The following is a 24,893-nucleotide window of genomic DNA, read 5'->3' on the forward strand; positions in this document are numbered from 1 at the left end:
AAACACCGTGTTGAAACTTTTATTTTGAAGCCGGAACTGATCAAGTATCTGACTGGAGTGATACTTGGAGCCGACATGAACACACGTGGATAATGGACGTCAGCAAAACAGGACTCTAACAACAGCTCGACACACAGGTAAATACACCTTTGTTTTCTCTCAACAACCGCAGAGTGACCATGAAGCCTCGTGTCGCTGCGACAATGTGGAGGACATGTTCTCTGTGTGGACTGTGACTATTGAAGTGAACGTCATGTCGAACTCCATTGAAAAAATGCCGGTTTAAAATTAACTTCCTCTTATTTAAAGGGATGTTGTCAACACAACTTTTAACTTTGAGCCTGTGTGTTTCCTTAAAAGCTAGATGTACATTCGGCCTATAAATTATTGTCAGATAGAAACAAATATTCAGAAAAAGTCAACTTTAGTTACACTACTTGACGCCGCTTGCTGTGGATAAACAACGTTAGCGAGACGTGAGAACAAGCCAACAAAACTTAACGTGTCTGAAAAAAATATGCGTCACCACTTGGTAAAAGCCATCCCGAATCCAAGCTTGCCTCTTATCGATGCCTTGACACATTTAAAGTCAAACGCTGACCTGTATTTTTATATAATACTAAACACCGAAAACGTCAATGTGCAGTTTTTTGTATGGGGACTGGTTCACAGTCGGTTTACGTAGGACCTGCAGTTATTGTGATTAGCTCGTGTCAGTGACGTGTTAAATATCATCCAGGTAATTTCACCAACAGTAAAAGCTCCACATTGTAAGATACATAATGATGATGATGATGATGATTCGCTAATAATCATCCAACACTGACCATTAGCACTACAAGCTAGTTAGCCGACTAGCTAGCTAGTAGCCCAGGTTGTGTGAGGGTGGCGGTCCCAGTGAGGTGCTAATTTAAGACTTCCTGTGCTAATAAAGTTGTTTGTCGGCGGTAGACCGAAAATACGAACCCATTAGAGGACAGGCGAACTTCACTGCATCAGTTCGGGGGACTTCATGTTGATGTTGGGCCTGTTTCTAGTACCAAACACTTGACTTTTACTGATGGAGCGCAGGTGGATTGTTTCAAATTCAGTACAATCAAACAATCCAAAATGGCGCGTCGTCTTCTTCTCTCAGTGCTGCTCTGCGTCACTGCTCTCGACGCTGCCACCAATGGCGGGAAGCTTTATTGCAACAGTTGATGAGTTGTGTTTGTCATGGTGGTTTGTTTACCTGCCCTCTGACCTTAAAGGGATAGTTCGGATATTTTGCAGTGGGGTTGTACGGAGCACTCACCCATAGACAGGATGTTGCACACAGCAGGTGTCAGTCAGGCTGGAGGCCGACATACAAAGCAAGCTCCAGCTGTGGAGGGGTCGGCAACTAAATGGATTTTAGCTTTCATTAGTTTAAGTGTACGCTATATTTAGAGTATTTTCAGTGTTTCACCTTAATGTCAGACAGTGATTTTCTTACATGGAAATGAAGCCATTACATCGCTCTCTTCAAAGCCAGACTCCATTGAGAAAAACAGCGATTTAGCGTCCCTGAACACAGGAGCTGCTGGTGTACTGCTGCCTCCATCGGTTGACTAGTTTGTGTTATTGTGCGACTTTGGCTTTTAAAGAGGTTATTTCTGATTCTTCTAAGTCACACAATAATACAAACCAACTAAATGGTTAAGGCAGCAGTAGACCAGCAGCTCCTGTGTTCAGAGAGCTAAAATTTATGTTTTTGTCAGTGGGGTCTGGCTTTTAGATGTTTGTCACAAACTTCGGTGTCAACTCATCTGGAGATTTGTGGTTTTTCACTGGACAGGAAGGAGATGGAAAACTTTCTACAAAATTCTACAATTTTACAATATATAAGTACAGTATACTCAAGTAAAGTACAAGTACCTTGATTTTTGCATAGAAGCACAGTACTTGCTGATAAACAGCTCCAGGGAGGTGTCGGCCTCTGTCACCACTTCCTGTCCCACACCTTCATCACTTCTAACACTTACCTTGTTTTCCACAGCCGTCTGCATCTTGCAGAACCACTGGAGCGGAGATGAAGGGGAAAGAGAGGCAGCAGCAGCAGCAGCGAGAGCTCGCGGCCTCGAAGAAGAAGAAGAGTATGGCAGCAAGCAGCAGTGACGACGAAGATTCTGACGTGGAGAGGAACTTCGCTCTGCTCACTAAAAGAGGAGGAGGAGCTGAGGAGGCGTACCATGGAGAAGAGGAAGAGGAGGAATTCAGTGATGATGACGAAGAAGAGGAAGACGAGGAGGAGGGATCGGATGTTGGTGAGGAAGAGTCTGATGGTGGTGAAGAGGAGGACGGAGACAGTGGAGCGTCTGAGGAGAAGGAGGATGATGATGATGATGATGATGATGATGATGATGATGATGAAGACCCAGATGATGCTGGTGGCAGCAGTGAGATCCAGACCAGAGATGACATTAAAAAAGGTGAAGAAGAAACAGGGAGAGCTGAGGCTGAGTTCAGACGCCGTGTGGTTAACTGTAATAAAATCAGGTGCTGTTTGAGGATCGAGCTAAAAGTCACATGATGATAAAAAGTAACGATTGGTCAACTTTCACTACATTAACATGCACAGTGAAGTGGAGCTACAGTCCCAGCTGGACGAGGACATCTAACTGGCCTACTGTCCTTGTCCCAGTATACAAGCACGGGAGGGGAATCCATTTATTGAGCCAAGTATGTGCGACTCCTCTACGATAGGTGGAGATATGCCCCCTTTCAGCTTGTTAGTATTGGACCTTTTTCCTGTTGACCTATTACGTCACAGACCAAACAATGACATCGTGTACACAAGCGGCCAAAATGAGTTTCCTCTGTGGGGTGTCTGGGCTCAGCCTTAGAGATAGGGGGAGGAGCTCTGAGTAGAGACATCAGGTTTGATGTCTGCAGACTGTACGATGACAGCGCCTACTGAGTCACAGGCTACGGCGTACGATGCAACAACTTCCCATACTGAGTGCACAAGGATGCTGCACGGGTTATTACTTCTCCAGCTGTGAAGCTCAACATAGAGGCTCACATTAATAACATTAAATAAATTATTATTTTCATCAGTAAGACTAATAATGTCCAACAATCTGATTAAAATGCAGCAGCATCAGTGGGAACAGCAGTCACACAGTGAGATGGTCATCCCAAATTTCTGACACTGTCAGAATTTAATCCCAGACTGTCTTTGATCTCAGACCGTGACAGCGACCATCCTTGAACATCTCTCACTGTGCGACATACGACCACCATTTTAGAGCCACAACCAAAGATATCGCCACGTTTCTCTTTTGTCTGGGACAGTCCAAAATCGCAGTATGTGCTGGGCTTTAGGCGAATGACCTCAAACAACTTATCTGCTGCTTGACACGAGAGGAAAACTCACACTGTTTATTTTCCATGACTAATAGCGACCGAGCCGTCCCTTTAAGAAAGGTTACGTGTACGTAACGTAGTGCGGTGGTCTGTGTTATGGAAAGTGAGACTCTGCTGGGTGAGTGCATCTAGTAATGTACCATAACCAGGCCGGCAAGCGCAGCAAACACAGTTTATGTTTAGTTTATGCTTTTTGGAAATGGAAATTTTATCGTGGGTCCTTCAAAGGTCAAAGTTTAGATGAAAATGTGAAGCCTGAATATAAACAGCTAAATCCTACACACTGGACCTTTAAGTGACGCACAGTAACATCGACCGATCCATCTCGTCTCTGTTCTCTGACCCTCTCAGAACTCTCCAACATGTCGTTTGAGGACATCATGAAGCTGCAGAACAAAGTGGGAACCAAAGTTTACAACGAGGTGGCGTACGGCAGCGACAAGAGTCAAAGGACGGGCAAAAAGAAACGCCTCAACAAGAACAGGTGATGAAGCTCAGCCTGTGACCGCAGACAGCTGCTTCGCATCATGAAGTTCACTTCCTGTGGGTCTTCATAGTGTGTTTGTGTTTTCAGGCCGATGGAGATTTCAGCCAAGAAACCAGCTCCGTTCCTCCGTCAGGTCGTCTCCGTCAGGAAACCAGTGAGTGAAGGAAACCTGCAGATCACACTGAGTCTGTGTTCTTAGAAATACTGACATGATTCTGTTTCTCACTCAGACGCTGAGAGACCCTCGATTTGACGACCTGTCTGGAGAATACAAACCTGAGATTTTTGAGAAGACGTATAAATTCATCAATGACATCAGACACAGAGAGAAAGAGGTGAGAGAGCTTCAGATCAAACTCATCTCTGCATCAAACTAGGGGTCGGCTGATACTGGCTTTTCAGGGTCGATACTGATTATTAGTAGCTGATGAGACTTGTAACAAATATTTGGAACCGATATGCATTTACAATAAAAATAAAAATCTCTCAGTCAAGTTTTTAGATTTTGGAATATAACAAACATCACACACAAAACTTTGTTTCAGTGTCTTTAGCAAATGTTTAATGAACTGAGACTTTCAACATCATGAATGAACATTTGAATTTTAATTAAAGATGAATGAATAAATAGCTCCCTGAGGTAAAGTAAAAATGAATAAAACTGGAGAATAGTCACTCAACAGCCACTTTATTAGGTACACCTGCTCACCTGCTCCTTAACGCTAATCAGCCAATCAGGTGTCAGCAGCTCATTAACATTTAGTCATGTAGACATGGTGAAGACGAGCTGCTGAAGTTCAAACGGAGCATCAGAATGATGAAGAAAGGTGATTGAAGTGACTTTGAACGTGGCATGGTTGTTGGTGCCAGACGGGCTGGTCTGAGTATTTACTGGGATTTTCAGCACAACCATCTCTAGGGTTTACAGAGGATGGTCCCAAAAAGAGAAAATATCCAGTGAGCCAAAATGCCTTGTTGATGCCAGAGGTCAGAGGAGAATGGCCAGACTGGTTCAAGATGATAGAAAGGCAACAGGAAGTCAAATAAGCACTGGTTCCAACCAAGGTGTGCAGAAGAGCATCTCTGAAGCAACAACACCTTGTCCAACCTTGAAGCAGATGGGCTACAGCAGCAGAAGACCACACCAGGTGCCACTCCTGTCAGCTAACAACAGGAAACTGAGGCTACAATTCACCAAAACTGGACAATAGAAGATTGGAAAAACCACATTCAGATGGAAGCATGGATCCATCCTGCCTTGTATCAACGCTTCAGGCTGCTGCTGGTGGTGTAATGGTGTGGGGGAGATTTTCTTAGTACCAACTGAGCATGGTTTAAACACCACAGCCTACCTGAGTATTGTTGCTGAGCGTGTCCATCCCTTTATGACCACAGTGTACCCATCTTCTGATGGCTACTTCCAGCAGGATAACGCACCATGTCACAAAGCTCACATCATCTCAAACATGACAATGAGTTCACTGTACTCCAATGGCCTCCACAGTCACCAGATCTCAGTCCAATAGAGCACCTTTGGGATGTGCTGGAACGGGAGATTCTCATCATGGATCAACTGTGTGATGTCATCATGTCAATATGGACCAACATCTCTGAGGAATGTTTCAGCACCTTGTTGAATCTGTGACACCAAGAATTAAAAAGGTACTAGCAAGGTGTACCTAATAAAGTGGCTGGTGTGTGTAAATAAGTCCCTGTTGCACTGCCACCAATGTTTTTAAAAGATACAACATTAGCTGTAGCTCCATAAATAACTCCATTAACAGTTGGTCATAATAATAATAATAATAATAATAATCTGTCAACCCCTCGATCAAACCTGACGTTAGAATAAAAAACGTGTGAACTGTTGTCGAAGCTGTTTGACGTCAGGATGTTCGACTGAGAATGAACATGTTGTTTGTCTGCAGATCATCCTGAAGCAGCTGAAGAAGACGAAGAAGAACAACCAGAGGAAGGAGAAACTGCAGTTCCTTCTGAAGAGGATGGTGAGTGTGAGACACTCAAAGTGTTTAAACCTCCTAAACTCACCTGTACACGTTAATGTAAATTATTTTTATGATAAGAAATCTTGAACAAATCAGTCTGAACTTTATAAAGACTTTGTGTCTCTCCACCACCTGCAGGTCTGTCAGGTTTAATGTCAGTCTCTCTGTTCTCTCTTCATTATTTATTTGCTCGTTAATTTGATGGACACGATACTTCTTTTTAAAAAGCAGCAGATGTAATGTATACAGGGCACCACGCCCCGATTTACAGATGTCGTCTTCTTCACCGCTGAGCTACATCCATGAAAAGCAGTGACAGAGAACTGTTTTGCAGCTGTGAAGGTTTTTGTACGTCAACTTGTAGGAAAAAACAAATATACAGCTGCAGGCGGCGACTCAAGCCAACACGGACCGTTAAGGCTGAAAGCTGCTAATGATGAAAGACCTTTAACAGTTTCTGACACCAGCATCAAAGTTAACCAACAGGTTTTATGATGAAATCTGTGCTGCGTCTGCTTGAACACTTCCTGCTCGGTGTTTCACAATAAAAGCTCTGAGCACAGGGGGGCAAATGGAGGGCGTCAGTTTTAAATGTGTGAACTGTGACGTCTGTCTGCAGGAGAACCAGGAGCGAGCCAGGCAGAGCCGAGAGCAGCAGCGAGACAGAGAGCTGCAGTTCAAGAGGCACCAGAGAGAACGAGCCAATCAGGGCGCCCGACCATTCTTCCTCAAAAACTGTAAGAACGAGTTCAAACTGAATGTTTTTATTGACTCACCTGGTGTCTTTACTTACAGCTCCAGTGACTGTACAGAAAGATGGCTGACACGTCTCCACTTCCTCCCACTGTACTTCATCCCTGTGTACTTCCTCTCCGTGTACTTCATCCCTGTGTACTTCCTCCCTGTGTACTTCCTCTCTGTGTACTTCATCCCTGTGTACTTCCTCCCCGTGTACTTCCTCCCTGTGTACTTCATCCCTGTGTACTTCCTCCCCGTGTACTTCCTCTCCGTGTACTTCATCCCTGTGTACTTCCTCTCCGTGTACTTCATCTCTGTGTACTTCCTCTCCGTGTACTTCATCTCTGTGTACTTCCTCTCCGTGTACTTCATCCCCGTGTACTTCATCCCTGTGTACTTCCTCTCCGTGTACTTCCTCTCCGTGTACTTTCTCCCTGTGTACGTCTTGTCAGGATTTTTAAAATTGCTAAAAAGTATTAGATTTATGAAAAAATGTCAGCAGTGACTCCTCAAGTATTAATATTATAAATGTGGAAATCAATAAACACTTTGAAATGATAGTTTTAACCTTTTAACATAATCAATACCTCCGGCTGAAGAGGACAGAAAAAAACCTGCCACATTTTACGAATGATATAATTTGATAAAGATGCTGAATCTTGTTCTTTTTCCAGCCGAGAAGAAGAAGCTGCTGCTGGCTGAAAAATACCAGGAGCTGAAGAAGAGCGGCAAACTGGAGAACTTCCTGAGCAAGAAGAGGAAGAGGAACGCCGGGAAGGACCGCAGGAAGCTGCCGAGACAGCTGCAGAACAAGAACGCTCAGTGACACAAAGAAAAAAAACACGTGAAGAAGAAGTCACTCAGCAGCTGGAGGGAGATAAAGAAAAGACTAATGACTCGTCTCAGCCTGCTGGAGGAGGATCCTGGAGAATGTCTTTGATGTGTTCAATGATGCTCGGATATCTGAACATTCAAAAGCATCGGAAGTTCATTGTTGACCTTGAGAAGGGACACTTTTCTTTTTCAGGGACTTTCACCTCGTCTCTCAGTTTTCATAATATCGGATTCAGACTGTGACATTTTGTCTGTTCCGATGGTCTCTATGTCACATTAGGTGACTGTGGAGTCATAAATCTTGCCTTGACTTGACTGACAGACGTGACAGACCACATGATGGTCCACACCAATCATGACTGGTCATCTTTCACGACGTGTGTATGATGTCATCAGATTATTCGTGTCTATTTTCATTATTATTACTATGATTTTAGTCCCTGTGTCTGGTCATGTGCCAGCTGAACTGTAATAAAAAGTGTCACGTTGTGCTAACGTGAAAACTTAGCAGGTCAGTTCCTGCAAATGTTTCACAATAAAAGCCTTTTTAGAAAATGAAGGGATTCTCTCAACTGAAAATGACGAGGAGCTTTTAATTTGAAACAGAAACAGGAAGTGTTGAGTTTGATATGACAATTTGATGCATTAAATTTGACAGGATTAAAACTGAAAACAGATTAACAAATAACGTCCTGTTTCTAATGTAGTGTGTTTGAGATGCAGCTGGTAGCCTCTGCAGCTGTGCTGAGTAAAGGCCCAGACACTATCTGTGAGTTTGATTCCTTTATATCCTCCATTATGAAGAAAGAACATTCTTTGCTAGCTTGATGCTAATGGCAGTACTCAGCGGGTTGATAAAGTGCCTCTGCTGTTTCCTTTTTACTCTGTGTGCTAACGTCCCTACAGGAAATATCTCAAAGGCTGGGCTGTTGTTGTCCTACAGTTTCCACGGCAACAACGCTGGTTCTGTTCCAAAGTCATTTGCCTTCAGTTTATTTTTTATCAAATATTTAACTAACGTTAACTCAGCATTTTCTAAAACGTCTCTGTGGAGCTCTGGTACCTGTTGCACTGTCCGTGTCTGTGACGACCAACAACCAGTCTGAGCTACATTTGTGTCTTCAGCAACTGTGTGTTGAACATGTGACCAGAACAAAAAGGGATTGTTCCTGTTGCCATGGTTACTGTTGACATGAGAAATAAAGCCACAAGGGTTTAAATCAGAATTTTCAGGGCTGAGAATGTGTCACTGATTTACTGTACTTCTTTTATAACATATACTCCTGCTCTGGACAGCACATGCAGTTTTTATTTTTCCTGAGTATATCGAGCTAATTCTGCTAATTAAACAAATTGTAAGTCTTAGCAACTGAGTTGAATTGCAAGGCAAAGTAGTATTTGGGTGGAACAAACCTTTAAACCGTCCTTCCTGCAGGAGTGTTTGGGCCCAGCAGGGACAGACAGTGCAGAGTGGGTGAATGACCAGGGGGGGGAGCTACAGGACAGAACACTCAAACTGTTTAACACACCTTACAGTGAGAGTGTGTGTCACATTTTGTTCACTGTCCACTGTAAAGAATGATTTTTATATTTTCTGTTGCCCTCCAGATGTCTGCAGAGGATTACTGTACCTTGTGTATTGTCACACAGTCGAATGTAACCAGGAGAGAACGACCATCATGTGTTCACGCAGACATACACCAGCACCGTCATCGAGCCGTCATGTCAGACACCTCTCAGTCAGGGAATTACAATTTAAAAACAAGTCACATCAACATTGTTTCTCCTCTTGAGATGAAAAATAAAAGTCCAAACGGGTAATTAAATGTAAATTTGTAGCTGTGAGTGTTTTTCTCCAGCTGATCGAACTGAGCTGAGCAAACAGTGTCAGTGTGTTTAAATCAGCTGTGACTCCAAACACCATCTGGATTTTAAGACATTACAAACTACCAGCTGTGAAGGAAGGACTCAGATCCTTCACTGCAGTTTCAGTAGTCAACCACTCCGCTGAAATACTCCAGTACAAGGAAAAGTCCTGCATTCAAAACCAGGGTGCTGTCATCCATAAAGGGGGGAAGGAGAAAAAAAAATCTAAATGTTTATTTTTACTATTTTTACTAATACTATATTTTATTTTGAAATATGGCATAAGGCCACAACAACATAACTACACAGCACAGCCTACTAAATGATAGAGAGGCCTTTTTTCTGTTTTTTTTTGTCTGGCTCGTTACACTTTACCCGCTCTCTAGAGGACATGGGCGGAGTTATCCGACATCAGGTGTACCCCAAAACACGCTGTATAGTTATCACGTCAAAACGACGAAAGTTTAAACAAACAACAAAAAATAAATCTTTGCTGAAATCAGCAGGACAGCTTGTTAAGTTAGCTGTTAGCTGTTAGCAGTTAGCAGCTAGTTTCCTCCAAGCAGCAGGTGGCTTGACCAGGTGTGCTCAAACAGCTACTGGATTAAAAACCTTACTGAAGTCCAAGTATAAGTACGTAAAGTAAAAGTATATATATATATATATATATATATGTTGCAGTAAACTGTCCTGTCTGATGTGTTTGGATTAATATTCCTGCTGCATTAATGTTTATGTGTCATTTTCCAGCTGCAGATGTTTCAGGTTCATTTTAACTCCTTTATTTCCTGTTGGGTAGTTTAATCTACAGAGATGCATTGTGGTCAATGAGATCATCATGTGTTTGTAGCGTGGCTGTCCTGTGAGAAACACGTCAGAAAAACAGCCTGTTTTCAGCTTTGTGACGACGGCTTTTCCAGCTGATCCGAGAGGGATTTTAAAGAGTTTATTAAGCTTAATAAAAACTCACCATCCGTGGTCTCCAACAAAGCTTTGTTCGAGTCAAGGTTCCCCTCCCTCCTGTGGCTCACTGGTCTATGGCCGTATATCGCGTCCATCTGGTCGAACCACTTCAAAGCTCTTTCTGCTTGAACCACTCTGGCTGTTGTGCTCTTTGATAGATCTGTAACAGGGATGTAAGTTTTGGTTAATTCTGCTTTTGTTAGCCCGACAACGCTCAGTGAGGTGAAATACAAGAGGCTGTATGCAATTTGAGACTCACTCTGTGTTTCTGTTTCTCAGATTAATCGGAGCCAAGTCCTTAACGAGGGCGCGTCTCAAACTCGCCATAGACCGGAGGTTCCAGACGTAAAAGCAAATTCATACTGCTGCTAGCTGCCTGTCTGTCAACGAAGCCGACGTACTGAATGGATCAAATCCTGACAGTGAAGCGAGTCATTTAGCGGAGGTTGTGATGCACAACAAAATGTATCTCCAGATGTCTCTATCCCAGTGTAAGTCAATGGGGAAACGTCATCTCAACCGGGAGCTGTAATTCTACTGTTGTACGTCCTGGGTAGCCTGTTCTCTGTCGAATTAGTGACTATCTTCTCTGACCAACCAGTGCTCTGCTGTGACGAGTGTACTGGGGACCCAAATGCATCACTCTGGAAGTCAGCGACAGTTAATGACCTTTAATTAGGTCTCTGGGTTCAGGGGCCACGGAACAGACCTGGCCAAACCCAGAAGCAGGACCGACAACAAGTACGTGAGTCCTCGCACCTGAACAGTTCAATCTGCTAGCAGGCAGAGGTGACAGAGAGGGGTTTACTGATGGCGTGGTCGAGAAGGCAAGGGGTCTGGAATCAGAAGAACAGTCTGGTGAAGAAGCAGGGCCAACAGGGGACGAGCAAGAGGTAAGTAGAAGTCAGGCAAGGGATTGAGGAGCCGACAGGTAGGTGAAAGGAGGACACACACACAAGGCAGCGTGTGGCATCTCACAGACAGCGAGCAGGTGGAAACATACCACACAGCCACAGGCAGACGGAAAGCAGAGACACTGAGGCAGAGCTCGTGGTCGGGGACAGAAGGCTGGTGAGATTATCGGGAAACAGATGATGCAGGCAGGTCAGAGGCAGGCAGGGTCGGCAACGGGAGATCTGTCAGGTAAGGAGTGCTAGAAAGGCATGTGGGCGAAGAACAATCTGGTAAAGAGTGTGTGTGCTGGAGAAGCTTATATACCGAGCTGATTGGCTGATGAGCTGCAGCTGTGGAGGCAGGTGAGTGGAGTTGGGCTGATGAGGCAAGAGGGAGAGCAGGGAGACTGGGAGAGTGTAGCTGTGACACTCTGCAACATTTTGAATCTTCTGGTATCAGCTCAGCTTGCACAGAACCTCGACCTAAGTGGTACCAAAAAACAGAACCGGGTACTGTTCACAACTTTCGCCAATGGAAAACCAAAACAGAGCAAGTCAAATGAGGCATTACTGAAGACAGGAGAAAATTAAAGAAAACATTTAAATAAATACACGTAATGTTTGTGATGTTTATGGACAGGATCTCGAGGCGCAGCCGGTGGGTGGAAGGGGTCCGGTTTGGAGATCTCAGAGTTGCATCTCTGCTTTTCACAGATGATGTGGTTCTGTAGGCTTCATCACACCGTGACCTCCAGCATGCACTGGGGTGGTTTGCCGAGTGTAAAGCGGTCAGGATGAGAGTCAGCACCTCCAAATCTGAGGTCATGGTTTTCTGTAGGAAGATTTTGGATTGCCCCTCTGGGTTGGGGGAGAGTTACTGCCTCAAGCAAGGGAGTTCAAGTCTTTCGGGGTCTTGTTCACGAGTGAGGGTAGAACGGAGCGTGAGATGGATCGGTGGGTCGGTGCGACTTCTGCAGTGATGGGGGTGCTGCGTCATGGTGAAGAGGGAGCTGAGCCAGAAGGCAAAGCTTTTGATTTCCTGGTCCATCTGCGTCCCAACCCTCACCTATGGTCATGAGCTCTGGGTAGTGACCAAAAGAATGAGGTCACAGATACAAGCAGCCAAAATGAGTTTCCTCTGTAGGGTGTCTGGGCTCAGCCTTAGAGATAGGGGGAGGAGTCAGACATCTGGAGGGAGCTCGGAGTAGAGCCGCTGCTCCTTCGCACTGAAAGGGGTCAGTTGAGGCGTCTGATCAGGATCCTCCTGGGCGCCTCCTGCTGGAGGTGTTCTGGGCACGTCCCACTGGTAGGAGGCCCCGGGGCAGACCCAGAACACACTGGAGGGATTACATACCTCATCTGGCCTGGGAACACCTCGGGGTCCTCCAGGAGGAGCTGGAAAGTGTTGCTGGGGAGAGGGACGTCTGGGGTGCTTTGCTCGGCCTGCTGCCCCTGCGACTCGGCCCCGGATAAGCGGATGAAAGTGAATGAATAGACAGGGTATTGGAAAGAGAAGGAAAATAAATAATTCAGGGAAACACATTAGAGTGTGTGTGTTTTTACTTTGACATCTTCAGAATGAAGCAGCAGCTTATTTCTGTACGGTGGCCTGTGATGCCCACACAGAGAGGAAAGCCAGATTTTCACAGTAAAACAAGTTGAACAGACAGAAATAGAAAACGAGCTTTTAAAACTACAGAAGTGAACGGAGTGAAGTTGTGGTCGGGGGTGTTACTGTCATTACAGCTGTTACGAGCAGAAACAACCCGACCATAAATGACAACAATAGAAATGTCTTTAACACAGTGTGAAGCATCAGCGAGCTGGACGGACAGACGGACGGAGACGATGTGATTCATGATGTTTTTCTGCTCAGTGAAAACTGCTGCTGGATCATGCAACAAAAACAGCGTCATTAAAATAACCTGAGACATGACTAAAAGTTTTCACTGACATAGTGTTGATGGGGTCATTAAAACATACGGAGAGAAGTCTCCTATCTGAAAACAAGCCCACAGTACATAATTCCACCTCCACACTCACTAATGGAATGAATCTGGACACAGAGTTTTGTAGAGGAGACACAGAGCATCATTATTTCATAAAATCCTGATTTGGCCTGCAACAGGTTTCAGCTCGGCTGCCTCTGCAGTTGCAAGCGAAGTCTCTGTCTCACCCTGAGGCCCCCTCAGGTCCCTAAAAGTCAATTAGCGTTGTATAACGAGAACACAGAGCTTTAAACGTTTCTCCACGCCGGCTGAATCCTGTTTTCTCTGCTCTCTGACAGGTGGCATTCAGCCCATCAGCTCGCCTCACAATCCCCCCGTCCAACAATACAGGACAAGGTGGGGGCCCTCACAATAATGCAGGGCCTTATATTCATGAGCTGATACGACCCATTCAACCCAGCCCCCCCACCCCCGACCAGTCCGTCAGCCTCCAACTTCTCTTTTGTGTCGCTGCTGTTATAAAAGTTATAAAAGACTCTTTAGTGTTGCTGTTTGTGTGTGTGTGTGTGTGTGTGTGCACGCTAGAGGAGCTTCTTTTGTGATTTAGCTGATTTTAAGTTTTTTTTATCCCATTTTAGCTGCTTACATTAACATGGAGTGGAATGAGGGCATTTATTCATTTTTATTACTTTTTATTACTTTTTTTTTGGGCTGGTTCACGACAGCTCTCCACATCAAATGAGACATTCAATCCTGACAAACAAAATAAAAATACAAACAGGATAACAGAGATCTGCACAACAGCAGCAGGCACAGTCTGCCAAAAACAATCAAAATAGCAAAATCAAATCTGAATAAATAAACACATTGAAATTAATCATGAATCAGTTCAGTTAGTCATCATAGTCAGCATGGATTCATAAGAAGCAGTTTTTGACATATAGACAATTTTTTTTTCTTTCTGGGCTTTCGTTGACTTCCAATTCCTGAGTATTGTTCTAGCAGCTGTAATGACTCCAGGTACTGAGAATAAATTAATTTTGCTCCAAAAGCGCTGAATGAGGACAATCACAAATACAGTATAAAACAGTGACAGTTTCTTCCTGATATTTCCAACATAAGTCATGAGTTAATAAACCCATCCTGTGCAGTCTGGCTGGTGTCCGGTAGTATCTGTGTAGCATCTTATACTCCCTGACATATTTATTACATTTATCATCATTTATTTTCTGTAACTCATCCTCTTGAGGGTCACGCAGGGGCTGGAGCCTATCCCAGCTGACACTGGGCGAGAGGCGGGGTACACCTTGGACAGGTCACCAGACTATCACAGGGCTTGGTGCAAATCAAAGTGACAACAGGTGCAATAGGGAGACAAACAGGAAATGGTTTTACATGTGGTGTCCACAGACAGTTGCTCTCTCCTTATCCTTCCTGACTGATTCTTCTCTAGTTTGGTCTTCTGCTAGTGTCCTTGGCACTACTGGTAGCATGAGGCGCTACCTGCAGCCCAATCAGGTTGATACCAGACACCAGGAGACCGGCCGTTACACCAGGAGAGCTGGACAGGGCCGTAGAAGGGCATCAACCCAGCAGCAGGACCGCTATCTGCTCCTTTGTGTGAGGAGGAACAGGAGGAGCACTGCCAGAGCCCTACAACATGACCTCCAGCAGGCTACTGGTGTGCATGTTTCTGACCACACTGTCAGAAACATGCACACCCTGAAGTCCTCTCTCTCAGGTGAAACTGTTATTCTGCTCACACAGGATGGATTTTATCGCTGAGCGGAGTTTGAGATGAACGATGTCATTGTTGTTGACTTAAAGTGGCCATCGACAGACGGTGCAGCGACTCTGCGGTTTCCATTCTCCTTTCTCTTCAGTTTCAAGCGTAACGGACGCCTCGAAGGGACCGAACCCAAACCTCCGCTCTCTCTTTCCGATTCATGGCCACTGTAGTCGTCCATTGTTCCCACTGAGACCCCGGGCGTCATGAATAGCCAATAAAAAGCCCATCGCTCCTGAAGAAAAGGTGCCCGGAGAGGCAGTGATGGCCTCCATACAGCTCTCAGCGTGGAAACCATCTGTTCGCTCGGCCCCCTGCTCGCCGTGTGAAAGGGATAATTGAGTGTTATAGAGAGTGGAGAAAAGATTGCTCTGCTGCTGATTTGTATTCTTTAGAAAGAGCCAGGGGTTTCACACCACATCTGCCCCTCAGCTCCATTCAGACCCATTCACTGTCCCATCAATTAGCACACTCAATTAAGCCCTCATAATCCCTTTACCGACACACAAGGGCTCCATCGAACGCCACGCCCGCCATGGAGAAGTGGCAACAGATGAGACTTTAGTGACTGTTTTCTTTGGGAAGAGGGAGGACACACAATGCAGACGGACGGCCGTGTGAGTCCTTCAACACTTCATAAGAAGAGCTGATGGTTGAAAAGCTGAGTGCCGCTGCAGCTGGCAGCGAGCCGCTGAAGGCGGCGGCTGCTGGCAGCGTGAACCAGCTCCCGGCTCTATTTGTCGGCCATTGTTCACCAGATTATGAGCTGCCTTTTCACTGCAGTGTTACAATCAATTAGAGGAGGGCTGAATAGAGAGGCAGTCAGTCGGGCACATGCAGGCCGGAGGAGATCTGTGTGCAGAGGAACTGTGAAAATGCCAACGGTGTCGCTGCTGCTGAAAAGCTGCTGGTTTAATCCCCATTAGTGCCGCGTGAGCCGCGACTCGTATGAATCTAACAGGTTTAATGTGAGACTCAGCACTGATACACTGTAAAAAATATTCATGTGGAAACACAAAACTTTTGAACTTCTCCCCTGTTAGTGTTTCAAAGTGGTTCTATCACCGGATCGATTCATATTGAGACAACATGGCTCCCTGTTATTCTTACTAATGTGTGTGTTGTACTGTAAAGTTGAGGCATACTTAACTACAACTGCCACGATCTTCTGGTTATCGTCACTACACTTTGGATTTTATGGGATCAGTCTAGGTTACTAACCTCAGGAGGAAGACACTGGTGGAGGTGGGAGATCAGAAGCAGAGGTGGGTGAGCAGGACTACATGCTATGCTAAAGGCCGTCACGCACAAGAAGAAGAAATACTTTATTATTCGCTGAGGGGAAATTCATTTTCATAAGCACAAACAGGATCTATATGTGTATTAAATGGAGCAAAGTCAGCTTGCCTTGAACAGCTGACCAGTGCAAGCTAACGTCATCACTCCAGTCTGGACGGGGGATTTGAACCACTGACTCTCTGCTTTATAACCCAAGTTGCTACAGACTGAGCTGAGACAGACGCTTGGGCAGTGGCTTTCAGATAGTGACACAACAAGGCACCCTGGAGGCATCTGGATGGAGGGAGATCGCCAGGGAGCTGAAGGTTTCTGATCAGGGCTGGGCGATATGGACAAAAATTCATATCTGAGTATTTTCTGTGAATGAGCTCCATGTTGAGCTGCAGGCCAGAGCCACATTTGAGATGCCAATATCACTTTTATAAAAACAGACTGTGATCATAATAAAATACAAAGACAGAGATTTTTCCCTGTTAGAAAACAAACAGCTGCACAACATGTCAGTGAAATATGATCTCAAACAAACAGCAGGGCTGTACGTTCACTCTGTGCACACAGCACTGGAGCTACAGAGGTTTAAAGGTTTGCAGCTTCAGGACACTGAACTGTAACATGACTGTAAAAGTGTCAGGTAGGTTTGAAACAGTTCAAAATATTTGTGGGCAGAGTTAAAAAAGTCTGTCTGCCTTTCAAATGAATCTAGTGCTGGAAAACAACTTCCATATTTGAATCTTATTTCTGCACAGAGCATCAACAGAGAGGCCGAGGGAGGGACGGAGACAGAGACACTCTGTCCTCCTTATATACGTCTTGTAAATGAAACGTCTGTGTTGTCGCTGCATTTTTAAATCCCATCTGTCTCCTGCGTCCAAGCGCCGTCTCAGTGTCACACAGTAGACTACAATAAACCAAGAAGAACAGCGATGATCTACCTCACACACAAACTAGCAGCGCATCACTGTACTGCACGTGTGCTGCTGCGCTCATTTCATTCATGTCACAGACTGATGTAGCGCAGCACGTGCAGCGTACAGACCGATGTCTCTCTGTAGACTAAAGACCAGACGGATCGAACAGAGGAGCAGCTCTGTGTCTCTGGAGTGTTAATGGAGGACGGCATTATGTAATGCAACTTGACCCTATATTGATATAAACGGTGTTGTCTAAATTTATATCTCGCTTGAAAATATATCGATATATTGCACATAGGGGTGTAACGGTACACAGAAATCACGGTTCGGTACGTACCTCGGTACACAAGTCACGGTTCGGTTTTTTTCGGTACAGTAATAAAAAAAATAGACAACTATTAAATTCTTTTACTTATTGGTAACCTTATTAAAACATACCACCACAGCAGTTTACTCTTTTTACACAATTTTTGAATGAAACAAATATATATAAAATCCTGCTTTTTCACATTGTTTGAATGAAAATAGAAATATAAAAGTGAAAAATAAAATCCTGCTGTTTTTTAACACATTTTCTGAATGAAAAATATAAATATAAATTTCTGCTTTAACAGTTTTACTCAATTAAAATAAAAAGTATAGTGCAGCTGGTCAGCTTTAAAGCCTGCTCAGATTCAGTTTTACTAGGAACTTACTTAGCTTTCCCACTTTGTTAAAGTGCAGTAAACAAAACATGCTTATATCTAAAGTGCAGCTTAAACAATTTTACTCAACTCCAATGGCGTTGGTTATTTCTTTAGCGCGATGGTCAGGGAAACGCTCTTTCTTTTTAAACGACAACGATATTGTAGTTTGCACCAGATTGCTTTTTCTAGTCGTGCCGGTTAATGTTCAAACTCGGGTGGTGACGCTTTAGATGCGTTAGCATGTTAGACGTGTTTCCAAGTACATACCCGACCGCTGTTCTGCAGTGTCAGCACACTGCTTTTGTCTTGTCAACTTGTTTATTTCCATCTTCGTATTTTACCCTGAAACCAAAGTGTTCCCAAACGGAGGACTTAAGGTTTGCGCTTGGGCCTTCAGGTTCGTCAGGCTCACTTGCCATGTTGTCAAAATGCGAGAATGCGCTGCACAAAGTGAAAGCAGAGATTTACGGTCGGACTCGGTCCGTCACTCAATTATGTCCATCGGGGAACTACATATTTTAAATGGTTCGGCTCGCAAAAACGGAATTAAAATAAAACAAAATAAAATAAAATAATAAAAAAATACAGGGTCGTGCCGAACCGAAAGTCGCGTACTGAACGGTTCGACACAAATACATGTACCGTTACGGCCCTAATTGCACATAGTGCGTGGGTCATCACATAAAGGTGTATAACATCTCAAGGGTTTCACCCATCACCACGCAACTTTGTAGGCATATGACCACACATAATCTGAGGGGACCCCTCCATTATTGACCCCATCAAACAAAATGGGGGCGCTAGAGAGCTCATTTCTTATCTAGGCCTAACCGCCATATGGATTTTTACTAAACTTGGTAGATATGTAGAACAGGACGCCTCAAGGTGACTGGAGAAATTTAACTCTAATTGGCAACTGGGTGGCGCTATAACAACAGAAAAATGCTTCAAAATGGCTAAAATGCGACCGATCGCTGTGGCTCCCCCTGTGGACCAATGTTGGTGTTGTTTTCTAATGTTTGGTATGACTAAGTCATGGTATGGTATGCTGTACATAATCACGGAAACTGTCAGTGTGTCATTCTGTCAGTCAGTCATTCTGTCTGTCCCACGTTTTTCTCCTCACTGACGTGGTCAATCTATGTGAAACTGCACATAGGCATTGAGGACTGGCATAGGTAGAAGGTGACACAGCTACCAATGGCTATGGACTAGTACAGTATAAAATACTGATTAGCCATGACTTACAAATATAAACCAGTCCAAAGAGCTTGTTTTACAGTATGGTAGCTACAACTATTAAATCTATACACATGATATTATTGTGATGAGTAAGGAAGTAGGTACTGATCTGCCTTTTCAGAGGTTACGTCGCTGAGTGCACAGCTGATAGGTTAGTGGTTTGTTTACATGACATGACAGAGTTATATACTTCAGTGTGGAAAGCAATGAAACAAACACAATGTGAAACATGAAAGATGTGCTTTGAAACTTGCAAACAGCACTTGTAGGGGGCTCGTCCGGGATTTGAACCCGGGACCTCTCGCACCCGAAGCGAGAATCATACCACTAGACCAACGAGCCACACGAAACTGTCTCTCTGCGTCAACAGAAGAGTCTGGTTGAACCGAGTCAAACTGGAAAAACAGCATTGCAAATGTAAAGCAGTCGGCACGGCTGCAACATAAATCTTCTCTCTGGGCGTCCGTGGCTCAGAGGAACAGCGGGTCGTACTGAACCCCAAATTTCTCCCTATGGTTCTGTGTGAACGTCTGAGCTGAGTAGCAGGCGGCACCTTGTATGAATGTGGCTCTGTTCATGTCACAGAACAATGGTGTCAACTCGATAAGCTCCCATTAAATAATATATTTATTTGCATTAGGCAGTGGGAGGTGTGATGGAGACTACGCTGGAGGGGCTATAGACTCTTTCTGTGTTTGTAAACAGTGATGACGTATTTTGTGGGCGGAGCTGAACTGGTGTCAGAAAGGGACAGCAGTGGTGTCGGTGTGAGCACCAAATAAAACGTAAAGAGCACTATAACGTTTATATTTCTCAATAAATTAATCTTGATATTAAGTCTATATCAGGAAGCTCAGTCGTGGAGTGTGTTAGAATAATATGAACTGAATTATTTATGTGCTGAAACCATCATATGAATTGTAAAAACATGTTTGTCAAACATGGATTTGTCTTATTGATAAAAAAGTTGTGAAGACGTTCACATATAATTTAATATGGAGGTACAACTTATCAACGTGCTAGCGCGCTAGCTAGCTAACGCTGTCTGCTCATTAACACCTTGATCATAACAAAGTATATTAACTTTAACTACTGCTCACTTTAGGAAGGACACCACAAGAAAACACATTTTGAGTTTATGTTAACTTACAGCCACATCTGCATCCAGGCAGGGAAAATGAAAGGCTCACTAACATTAGCCATGTAGCTAATGTAGCTAGCGTGCTACCTTTAACTGATCGCTGACAGCTAGACACAAACAATGATCTATCATCTGTTTATTAATCTAAACTGGGGTCCTTTCTAAAATGAGCAGCGGTGAGCGTCCAGCAGCCATTATATCCTGAATATTGAGATTATAATTAACTGGAGACAAAACTTTACTCTCTACTACACATAGATCATAATGTATAAATGTGTGTATTTCTGTGGTCTGCACTAACAAACTAAACCTGAGCGATGCCAACGTTACATCCTCATAAACCTCGTGGAAAAACCCAGCGTCTATACGACAGAATAACTGAAGACATTCACAGAGGTGGGTAGTAACTAGTTACATTTACTCAGTTACATTTACTTGAGTAACTTTTTGGATAAATTATACTTTTCAGAGTAGTTTTAATGCAAAATACTTTTTACTTTTACTTGAGTTATATTGTTTTAAAGCAACAATACTCTTACTTGAGTACAATATTTGGCTACTCTACCCACCTCTGAGTACATAATTACACACACACATATATATATATATATATATATATATATATATATATATACATGTGTGTACAGTATATAAGAATATATTTGTGTTTCTTGTGCCTTGATTTATGTTATGTTTGTAAATATTTAATTTATTTTTGTTTTAGTTAAAGGGGTATCGTTTAAAATACATGAATTTTCACATTATTATTTTTGATTGATTGATTGCGTTCATGTTCTTATTTTACAAATAAATCAGACGTTACTCAACAGTTACTCAGTACTTGAGTAGTTTTTTTTACCAAATACTCTTTTACTCTTACTCAAGTAATTACTTGGATGACTACTTTTTACTTTTACTTGAGTAATATTGTTCTAAAGTATCAGTACTCTTACTTGAGTACAATATTTGGCTACTCTACCCACCTCTGGACATACATGTCTCTGGATGGAGACAGTTTTGCTCTTTGCAGTCACGTCTAGAATGTTTAATACAGAGATTTGTTAAATGGTTTTTGTTTATTACAGACAGACGTGCTGCTGAGCAGCGACAAGGACATAACACAAAGTCAAACAGCTGTATACTGACGACAAACTGCACCTCATGGCTCGGTTACTATGAACTTCTCTTTATTGTTTAATGCACAATGTAAATACTGCTGCCACTAGGTGGGTGTAAATACAGGCCTAAATATTATGTCATGCTCTAACCATTGGGCTCTATGACCCTTTGACCCTTGACCAGGAAATCTAGTCAGTTCATCGTTCCAAGTCCAAGTAGACATTTATGCCAGGTTTGAAAAAATTCCCTTGCGGCATTCTTGACATATCGCATTCCCACGGATGGGACAGACCTACCTACAGAGAACCCAAAAACATAATGCCTCCGGCAACGGCTATCGTTGGTGCTGAGTCATAAAAATATTATTAGAGGGTCCATTTAGCAGCACAAACCCAACAAAATAAACTGTACACAGCGTATCAAAGAAACAAAGCGTTACACATTAAACTGAAGCACAGTAGAGGTGGGGTCCCCAAAGCTGTCTCAAATTATACTCTTAGGGGCCCCTGAGTGACTTCTGGGGGCCAGTACAGGTTTATTGCCCCTCCCTTGGGGTTTGGTTACGTCTCCATCAAGCTAAATTTGTTTTAGGAGTAAGTTCATATAATGATGCCCAAAATAAACACGTATGTGGAATATCTGTATGTGATGAAATCAGGCAGCAGAAGAGGTGAAAGACATTTTGGGTCATGAGACGATGAGGCCAAATTCTTGTCTCAAATAAGAGCGTTGTAAAAAACGAAGACTGAACAAACACACACTGTGAGCCTTGGGAAAAGACTTTAACACGTCGTATTAAAGCTCTATAATTGTTTTTATGGATTGCTTCTTGTAGCCATAATTGTTCACGACTCTATAAACGAGAGAGAAACGGTCCAGATGGTTCATTAGAGCGCCGAAACCTCGTTTGAGCGTCTCACTCGCGTCGCAGCACGGCGTGTAAAACAAGGAGAGAATCTGTTAAAGACACTTCACTGAGGAAAGTGTTGAAATAAAAAACAGATGCAGTGCAGAGAGAGACGCTGTTGAGTTTCTGCACTGCATTTCCAAGAAGTCACATAACACAGTGACTGTGAGGTGTGCTTACATTTTCTGCTGATGAAGTTTGTGTCTGGAAATGGCGCTGTTATCAGAGAGTAAAAATAACTTTTCTCTACATAGCACCTCTCAAAAATGCTTCACATATAATAGGAAATAATACACCTCTGTTCATTAGCGCCTGGTCCCTGGTCCCTGGTCCCTGGGCAAGGTACTGAACCCCAAATTACTCCCAATTGCTGTGCCATCGAGGGGTGAACGCTCCTGATGAACAGGTGGAACCCTGCACGAATGCCATCATGTTGAGAATGTCTACTTTTTGAGTGGGGAGGCAGCCAGCCAGCAAGGTGAAATGTAGAAATGGATTTCTTGTAGCAGAGCCTGACTGGGGCTTTTCCTCGCACCTACAGTGAGAATCATACCACTAGACCAACAAGCCTCAAAGAGTGCTCCGTCTGTTACCAACGAAAAGACAGATTTCATCACTGTTGACTCACTAGCAAATAAAAGCAATCAGTAGGGCTCCTTTTTCCACCCCTTTGATGTAAACAGTTTCCCCCTGCTTCCAGTCTTTGTGCTAAGCTAGGCTAACAGCTCCTGGACATATCCTAGACCAGTAGACCAATCCTAGGTGTCCACTTTGAAACTGTATTGATTGTATAAATCTTCTCTGTGCCAACTAATTTGGAACAATGTTCAAGCACTGGTTGGATGGAGTCGGACAAACTTTGTGGTTGAGATGATGAAGAGTCACAAAAGTTACAGACTGTGCCAGAAAAGAGGCAGATGTTAGCATGTTCATGCCATAATTCCATCACTGCCGAGTGAAACCGGAGGCGCAGAGTCATTTGTCACTGGAATAAATGCAGATTTTAACCCTTCCCACTAAAAGACAAAATTTCAGATGTTAGTTGGTGTTACAGGGGCTTGTTCCAGATTTGAAGCCCCTCCCACCCAAAGCGAGAATCATACGCTTTAAACAACAAACCACCTGTGAGGTTTTTGTGTGTTTGTTCTTGTTTGAGCCTCCACACCTCACTTTCTTCTTTCACAAGTGGTCAAAGTCAAAGTCAAAGTCCATTTATTTGTCTCCCTTGGGAGAAATTTGGATTGGAGACAGGGTACTACTGCTTTAAACAACACAAAACATACAACGTAACCAGATAGGGACCAATGTGCAAAAGATATTTGCTCATCTGAGCTGTGCAATTTGCCATGCCTTCACGTTGAGTTAAGGTGCTGGTACACATTAGAGTGCTGGTACATATTAAGGTCCTGGTACATATTAAAGTGCTGGTTCACAACAAGGTGCTAGTACACATAAGGGTGCTAATACACCATACACAGAAATTGGTACACAAAAAAGGTGCTAAATACACCGTACACAGAAAAAAAAAAAGGTACACATTAAGGTGCTAATACACCGTATGCAATACACAGTACACAATACCTGCTTACATTTGCTCATTAATGAGCTTGACTGACAACGGGACAAAGGAATGTTTGTACCGGTTGTGTTTACATAAGGGAACCCTGTACCTTCTCCCTGAGTGCATTAGTGAGTATTCTTTAAACAGAACATGAGAACTGTCATTTAAAATATTTTTTGCCTGAGTGATGATGGCCTGATTGAACAGTTCCTGAGGGTTAAGGGGGGGGTGACCCATAATCTTACCCGCTACTCTGACCAGGTTGAAAATCTGAGTTTTTGATTTGACATTTAGGTTCCCAAACCAGCTGGTGATACCATACCGTACAATGGACTCTATTGTTGCTCTATAGAAGATTAGCATTATGTTTTTGCAGACACCAAAAAACCGTAGTCTACGCAAATCACATGCTTCTGTACTAAACACCTAATATTTTGAGTGCGCTAAGTGCATTCACGCTGCATAGTATGGGTAAATGCAGTGTATTACTGACACACTTAAAACAGTCCAAAAGTTGAGGGCGGAATGACGTACACCTCTCAGCCTCAACGGTCGCCATCTTTATGATGTACAGAAAGCTACGTCACAAACTTCTAAACTTTAAACATGGCGGCTGGAAACAACAAGGAGCCTGAGCTGGCTACAGTGAACACTGCCGCGTTATACAGATGTCAGTTATACACGTTGTTTGCACTAAGTACGAAAAGTGTTGTCAGTCAGTGATGTTTGTTGGGTCTGTAATTATTCGGTACCGCCAACAATAATGCGTACGTGACATTTGCAAGCTAGACAACTTGTCCCTAGCTACAGCAGCACACTTTAATCAGCAGGGACATTGTAGCGTACGTTTGGTTTATGTGTGGACAGAGACAGCGGTCAAATGTTGCTCCACCGTTTGTTTGCAATTCGCCGTTTAAAAAGAAGACAACAAAGAAGAAGAGGTGGTTAAAAAACAACACCAAAAAACCTTGCCACCTCTGGTAAGTGCAAACTGGAAGTGGGGATTTGAGACAACACTACCCTGTTGAAATTAACACACCATGCAAGAAGTACGTAGTGTACTACATTGATGTCTAACGAAAGTATGTGATTTGAGACACACTCCTGGTCTGCATGAA

At 43.6% G+C, this 24,893-nt stretch overlaps 1 protein-coding gene and 1 non-coding gene across 3 annotated transcripts; one reads left to right on the forward strand and one right to left on the reverse strand.

Moving 5' to 3' along the window:
- On the forward strand, window positions 1-8,678 carry rrp36 (ribosomal RNA processing 36). Of its 2 annotated transcripts, none has more exons than XM_033624788.2 (8): window positions 1-137; window positions 2,018-2,450; window positions 3,739-3,871; window positions 3,962-4,028; window positions 4,105-4,209; window positions 5,803-5,880; window positions 6,500-6,617; window positions 7,293-8,678. In XM_033624788.2, the coding sequence occupies exons 2-8, from the start codon at window positions 2,051-2,053 to the stop codon at window positions 7,442-7,444; spliced, it is 1,053 nt and encodes a 350-aa protein (XP_033480679.2). In that variant the 5' UTR covers window positions 1-137; window positions 2,018-2,050; the 3' UTR covers window positions 7,445-8,678. The 2 variants fall into 2 exon arrangements, with proteins under 2 accessions (XP_033480679.2, XP_033480680.1); XM_033624789.2 differs by having other exon boundaries at window positions 2,018-2,285.
- A 10,639-nt stretch (window positions 8,679-19,317) lies between these two features.
- On the reverse strand, window positions 19,318-19,389 carry trnap-cgg (transfer RNA proline (anticodon CGG)). Its single transcript has one exon. It is a non-coding gene; the product is annotated as a tRNA-Pro (tRNA).
- Window positions 19,390-24,893: the final 5,504 nt, after the last annotated feature.

This window comes from Epinephelus lanceolatus, chromosome 3, assembly GCF_041903045.1.
Source record: "Epinephelus lanceolatus isolate andai-2023 chromosome 3, ASM4190304v1, whole genome shotgun sequence".
NCBI lineage: Eukaryota > Metazoa > Chordata > Actinopteri > Perciformes > Serranidae > Epinephelus > Epinephelus lanceolatus.